General features: G+C 42.8%; 1 protein-coding gene across 2 annotated transcripts; it reads left to right on the top strand.

Moving 5' to 3' along the window:
• The first annotated feature begins 3,149 nt into the window (after positions 1–3,149).
• Positions 3,150–6,683, top strand: rwdd3 (RWD domain containing 3). 2 transcript variants are annotated; one of them, XM_084008551.1, is made up of 6 exons: positions 3,346–3,487; positions 3,685–3,714; positions 3,750–3,917; positions 5,631–5,855; positions 6,317–6,435; positions 6,545–6,683. In XM_084008551.1, exons 1-6 carry the CDS (start codon positions 3,485–3,487, stop codon positions 6,657–6,659), a joined length of 660 nt encoding a protein of 219 aa, XP_083864677.1. In that variant the 5' UTR covers positions 3,346–3,484; the 3' UTR covers positions 6,660–6,683. The 2 variants fall into 2 exon arrangements, with proteins under 2 accessions (XP_083864676.1, XP_083864677.1); XM_084008550.1 differs by having other exon boundaries at positions 3,150–3,402; positions 3,685–3,917.

The raw sequence follows: 6,683 nt of genomic DNA, 5'->3' as shown, positions 1-6,683 counted from the left end.
GGCTACGTCATTATTTTGAGATTCTAAGTCATTAAATGAGATTCTAAGTCATTATTTTGAGACTCAGTCATTATTTTGAGATTCAAAGTCATTATTTTGAGATGCTAAGTCATTATTTTGAGATTCTGCGTCATTATTTTGAGATTCTACGTCATTATTTTGAGATTCTAAGTCATTAAATGAGATTTTAAGTCATTATTTTGAGACTCTAAGTCATTATTTTGAGATTCAAAGTCATTATTTTGATATTCAAAGTCATTTATTTGAGACTCTAAGTCATTATTTTGAGACTCTTAGTCATTATTTTGAGATTCTAAGTCATTATTTTGAGATGCTAAGTCATTATTTTGAGATGCTAAGTCATTATTTTGAGACTCTAAGTCATTATTTTGAGATTCTGCGTCATTATTTTGAGATTCTACGTCATTATTTTGAGAAAGTTTCAGTTTTTTCTCGACAGTGGCGTAAATAGCCCTCCATACTGATGGCTTAATTCCCAGGTAAAAAATATTTATACTTTAGTGTATTTCAATTATATTTATATTTTCAATAGAGTATTATATACCTACAAATACGTGTACTATCTGGAAATATACTGAAAGTATACTATAGGGCTGTCAATCGATTAAAACTTTTAATCAGATTAATCACAAGGTAGCTGTGCATTAATCATGATTAATCACCATAAATATATATGGAAAATTCCCATTTTCTCTATATATTGTTGTGGGAATGGAAAGATAATATGCACCAGAATGCCTCTACAACGATACCACTATTTAACAGACTGAGTACAAATACAGTACTTACTGATACTTAATAATACCATTATAGTTCTAACAATAACTTTCAACTGGAGCTGCAGACTTTAAACTCTATCTCTCTCTCTCCCCCTGATCTTGTGACATGGTGAGAAACCAGCTGACGTATTAATATACAGCCATTCTCTAGATGCAGCAGGCCGCTCAGGTACTCAGCAGTGTGTGTCATGGGAGGGGTTGGCATTGTTTCTCTTTCTCAGTTGAGGTGAATGACTGGAAGGCGGTGCCTGATCTTTACAAGCTCATCATCCAACTCACATCCAACTGGCAAAGTGCACCCTGCCCTGCCTCTCTGCGTAATCTCCCATGGGGGAAATAGTTAATTACCCGTCCCAGCCCAAGATGGCTGGATGGCTTTATCACCCAAATCTAATGATGAATCTCTGGTTTGTGTTTCTACCCCGTCAGAGAGAGGAATAGGAGGAGGAGGAGCATCATTCTTTTCCTCTGCTTTGACTTTAGAAATAGGTGCACACTTCACACCGTCTTCTCCACTGAGGGGTCTCCCACAAGGCCGCGGTACCTGCAGAGGAAAGGGGAAGAATTATCAGTATTTCCATCTCCCATTGAGTGGAATCAACCACCACAGTGAGGGCGGGGGATGATGATGTCATCGTCAGGCAAGGGGCCATGTGGCAACACCCGAGGCATTACAAACATTCTCTGAATTATATGAAAATACAAGACATGACATATGCCTACATGACAAACCTCAGTTTATATAGGACTTGGATCAAACTGGTGAGACACGGTTGGCCATAAACAATTCTCCTATGTGTTAAAGTCCATGAAACGGGGGGAAGGGAGCAGTTTACAAGATTACATAAATGGTCTTTCAATAATATTGTAACATCTCAGTCAGACAGGGTGCAGGGTAATGTGACCCATTCTCTTAAATCCATTCTATTCTCTGAAAGTATTTCTACTCTTTTGGGTTCATGCAAACACAATATTTCCATTTCTCTAATAGATGAAGTGTCCTTGAGCCGCTGTGTAAAGCAGAATAATTATGAATACATTTCCGAGCAACCACCTAAGTGCACAGCAATCTGTAGGCGTTTTTACAGAGAAATCTCACCAAAATCACAGGAAGAAGACAACGCAATATGCCGCACTGTTTAGCGTGAACTGATTGTGTCTCCTTTTACACAAGCATGATCAGAGAGAGAGAGTGACGTGTAACACAACGGCGTTGGAGGTAGCGTGACGTATTAAATGAGCATCATAAATACGAGCACACCAACACAACAATGGAAGGTGAACTCAGAGTTGAGTTTCTTTTGCTCGTCGTTGTGCACAACGCGACCATTCAAGCGCAAGTGAAGCTATTGCGCATCATAACTTGAAACTTCTTCTTGTGAGTTTTTTAAATCTCATAAAGTCGCTATATGACGATATAGTCGCTCCTGGCCTGGTCTATTGACGTGCAGCGGTGGCTATGCGTTGATATTTTAGAAATATATCAATAGAATTTTTAGGCATTGTTCAAGGGCCTTTTTAAGTTAAAATCTGCCCCACTACACAATTGCATTATTTGTTGTTGTTGATCTGATTAGTGATTTGGTTTAATGTCACGTTTCCAGAACCCAGCGGTCACTGGAAGAGACCTTTGGAAATCCTCTGCAGAGATGTGAGGACAGATCAGGCCTTTAGAGAGTAAAAGGCATGTGACAGCCGGCTTGGAGTTTGCCAAACAGCATTTAAAGGAATCTGAGAGCATCAGGACAAATATGATCTGGTCTGATGAGACAAAAATTTTACTCTTCAGGCAGAACTCCAAGTAGACTACCATGTCTGCGAACACCAGGGTGATAAATACAGAACAACTGACCAAACAACAACAAAACAGGAAAAGGAAATTACAGGGCCAGAAAAATAACAAAACAAAACCAAACACAAGTGGCCAATCAGGAATTAAAGTATATTCATAAAGAAAACAAGAGTTTTGAGCTTTACATCATTTTACACATCATTTGTGTAATATAATCTCGTTTGTGTCATGAAACTACCATTTAGTATGAAATATTTTGCTAAAAATCCATCCATCCATCCATCGTCTACCGCTTATCCTGTATTCAGGGTCGCGGGGGGGGGCTGGAGCCGATCCCAGCTGTCATTGGGCGAAGGCAGGGTTCACCTGGACAGGTCGCCAGTCTATCGCAGGGCTGACATGTAGAGACAAACAACCATTCACGCTCACATTCACACCTACGGGCAATTTAGAGTAATCAATGAACCTATCCCCATCCTGCATGTCTGTTTTCTGGTGCTCCAGCTTGTGAAAGTGAACAGTGATCTCCGCCGGAGATTCTCCGCGGAACGCGGAACTGTTGGACGTGGCAGCGAAACTACCCGGACGACGAAGAGATGCGGACGTGTTTAGGACGATCGCTTCCGCTCTGCTGATTCCCTGAAATATGACAGTACATGACACATAAAGGTTGTGTAACTAACATGTCGCCTGTGTGACGCTGTTGTGGAGGAGACGTGATGTGTGACGCCGCCGCCGCCGAGGAGGAAGTGTCCGTGTTGTCGTCTATTTACTGCGGAGAAGGAGAGTTCCGGCTGCTGCAGCGGTCCGGTAGGTTCGTCTGCAGACAGCGGTTGTCCCGTCTAACCTCAGTGGCCAACATCTCCGCTGCTATGCGAGCATTGCTAAATATATGGTAATAATGACACAGATATAATTGTTGCATTTCCTTAATACAAGTGTCAAAAATCTTTCATACCTAATGGAAGAGGAGCAAGACTGTTACAGACTTAACAAACATTGTCAGCTTGTATTAAACTGGCATTGACAACAACACGTGTCGTTCGCTGACTTGTCTATGATATTAATATTTTACTTGATCACCCCTTCTAGCTCAGGACGGGCTCACGGTCCAAATCAACAGCACGGTTGGAGGAGAAAGAGGGCCGGACGTGAGACTGGTCTTCCATCTGCACCCCGGCTACCCTTCCTGTCCCCCCGCCATCTCCGTCTCCTCCACTGGTCTTACTAGGACTCGCTGTCACAGCATCAGACAGAAGCTGCTGGATCGAGCTGCAGCGTTGCCTCCAGAACCGATGGTCCATCAGCTGGTGGAGTCGCTGCAGGTAAATGGACTCACTGACTCCATCGATGAACAACGAACACATAGCCCACGAGAAGTATATGATGCCATCCCCATGTCTCATTAGTTGTTGCAGCATTTGTTGGGGTTGATGCAATTTAATACACAGATTTAGTGCTAAATTTAAAAACTCGAAAATTTATCAAAATGTTACAAAATCCCACATTGAGACACGAAGACCTTGAGGAACACCATAGAAGAAGTCAGATTGTGATTTGGTGTAAACATTTTGACATTTAGAGATTTTGACACAATAATTGCTTTTTTTTTTGCGAATGGATGGCAATCATTTCTGTGAACTGCTCAGAAACCCTCTTATTGTCAATCTCTAGAGTGGGATCTTGATTCTGCAGAACCCCCAAGTCCATGGACTTGGGGGTTGCAGCACCGAGTGCTCTTATTACCAGCGGCAACACTGATGCTTTTACTCTCCACATCTTTTCCATCTTCTTTTCAGCCCTTGGTATTCTTCAAGGTTCTCATGTTCCTTCTTCCTGATGTTGCTGTCTCTGGTTATATCTACATTGGTTAGCCATCACCAGTTTATCAGTCTGGATTTGGAAGTCCCGAGGGATCTTAGCTTGGTCATTCTAAACCACCTTAAGAGGTGTCTGCCATCTTAACCTCGGGGCCCAAACTCAGCACAGATGTTCCTGTCCACTATGCCAGCCGCCTAGTGCTCCATGTATGCCGTACCTTCTGCATCTTCAACCCTCAGCACCTGTTCTTGTGCTGCCATGATAAGTGCGTCTATGCTGTCCTTCAGACCAGCCTTCTCTAGACACTGGTACGATTTCTTCATATCAGCCACCCCTTTCATCTGTCTGTGGTACATGCAGGGGCTTGTCCTTCCCTGATGGTTCCCCCTCTTCTATTAGTCGATATACATGATGATCTCTCCTACATCGTATTCAAATACAACCTTGTAACTAAGATATATAATGAGGCCCGATGTTTTAAAGTTTACACGATGAACTTCTGTGTTTCCCCATCTATTGCCCAAAAGAAGCTAAGTATTGTTTTTTCCCCAATTTATGTGTACTTGTTTTATTTCAGCTTGTTGTGAGGAGTCTTCTCCGTTTACTAGTTTCTCTCCTCCTTTGTTTCACTGAGGGCGGAGCTTTGAGATTCATTCAACCAATTGGCACTCCTCTAACTTGTTGACATCAGTGTTAGCTGCTCTGTTTTTATGAGGTTTGTATGGCAGATGAACATTAGCATACTCTGCTGAGCAAACTATGTAACGACACCACTTCTGAGTTATTCACGCAGCATATTCCATAGAAGAGGCTTTAAACATGTATGTTTTATATCTGTGCTTATTTGCCAGTGCATCATACTGATATATCTGCTAATATCAGCCTATTCAATCTTCTAGTTTTTGCACAAAACTGCAGGAAAATGGCTTTTATTGGCACCCAAGAGTCTCCTCTTTACAGACATGCCAACCCCTAAAGACCCATCTTCATTCACATATGTTGAGGTCAGAGGTCAAGGGAGCCCTATGACCACCCACATGCCAGTTAGTTTCCCTCGCTCAAATTCAGTCTAACTCTTCCGCCCTCTTCCTAACAAGCTGGCATGACATGGTTGTTCTTACCAAGCGGCTCCTTAGGTTTTAGGCTTAAAGAGCGAGCCTGCTCACAGGGTTAAGGAACACTCCCCAAATAATAATCTGATCTGTGTTCATAAACAGGAGTGTGTGGAGGTGACAGAGAACTGCAGAGGTGGTGAGGAGGGGGTGGAAGAGGGAGAAAAAGAGGAAGAGTGGATGGCTGTGCTGTCGTTGGACCACATCCGATCTCGAAATCGTTACATCAGTCTGCTGGAGCGCTGGACACGGCAGCTGCAGCTCACTGGGAGGTTGTTACTGGGACGGAGTATACTGGTCATTCTGCAGGGAGCCAGACCCAACATCAAGGTACCGCCCTGCATGATCAGCACACCAACACACTGAGTCTTCGAGACGGTACTTTCTGTCCGTCCATGTCTTGGACACAGCCTGTTCATACAGTTCACACTGGACAAACTGATGGTGATACTGTGGTACTGAGGTACATTTACACTGGAGAAAAAATTAATTATGGTATGATTGATTAGTATCCTCTGGCTCACACCAGAATCATCAAGACATTTGCGCTAAATTTGATGAACGGTGCCATCTTCCTCAATATAAACACAGTTAAAAATTGCACTGTATTTAAAGATAATTTTAACAACCGATTGATTGAAAAACCGAAAAATTAAATGCTATGAATGTAAAGAAAACTATAAATCAAATAGCTGGAAGATGTAGACAGTTTGTGTGTTACATCGTGACTTCCAATAACGTTCTACTGCTACAGTGACTTGACATGCCTCTCTCTAATCATGTCTCTTCAGGAGTTCTGTCGCCTCCTGAAGACGGTGAAGGTGGATGTGGATTCTTCAGGCAAGAAATGCAAAGAGAGGATGATGAAGGTTCTCAGTGAAAGCCCCTTGTCTTCCTCCTGCGGACAAGGGTATGGATCACTAATAAGGGCAAGACTTCTGGGGCCACGTGATCAGTGTTGGATCACACTGCACTATTCTTGCAGCTCTCATATGGTTTCTCTCCTGTCTTTCTGTCAGTCTCCAGGGTTTCGTGGTGAAGAACTATGAATCGTTACCAGAGCTGACCGCGGCCTTTCAGGAAATCAACATGACTGAGGTTTATGAGCAGATCCTGCCATCATTAAGTGACTGACGGCACACTGGTTGAGCTTCGCTG

The sequence above is a fragment of the Eutrigla gurnardus genome, assembly GCF_963514095.1.
Source record: "Eutrigla gurnardus genome assembly, chromosome: 1".
In the NCBI taxonomy this organism is placed as follows: domain Eukaryota; kingdom Metazoa; phylum Chordata; class Actinopteri; order Perciformes; family Triglidae; genus Eutrigla; species Eutrigla gurnardus.
Note: the sequence above shows the minus strand (reverse complement) of the source record. Positions and strands in the feature narration are given on the sequence as shown.

Bases quoted from the DNA above. Each gene is read 5' to 3' on its own strand.
- rwdd3 (XM_084008550.1), top strand. From the start codon at position 3,312: ATGTGTGACGCCGCCGCCGCCGAGGAGGAAGTGTCCGTGTTGTCGTCT. The intron at 3,918-5,630 runs GTAAATGGACTC...GTTCATAAACAG, and splicing joins AGCTGGTGGAGTCGCTGCAG to GAGTGTGTGGAGGTGACAGA. The intron at 5,856-6,316 runs GTACCGCCCTGC...ATGTCTCTTCAG, and splicing joins GAGCCAGACCCAACATCAAG to GAGTTCTGTCGCCTCCTGAA.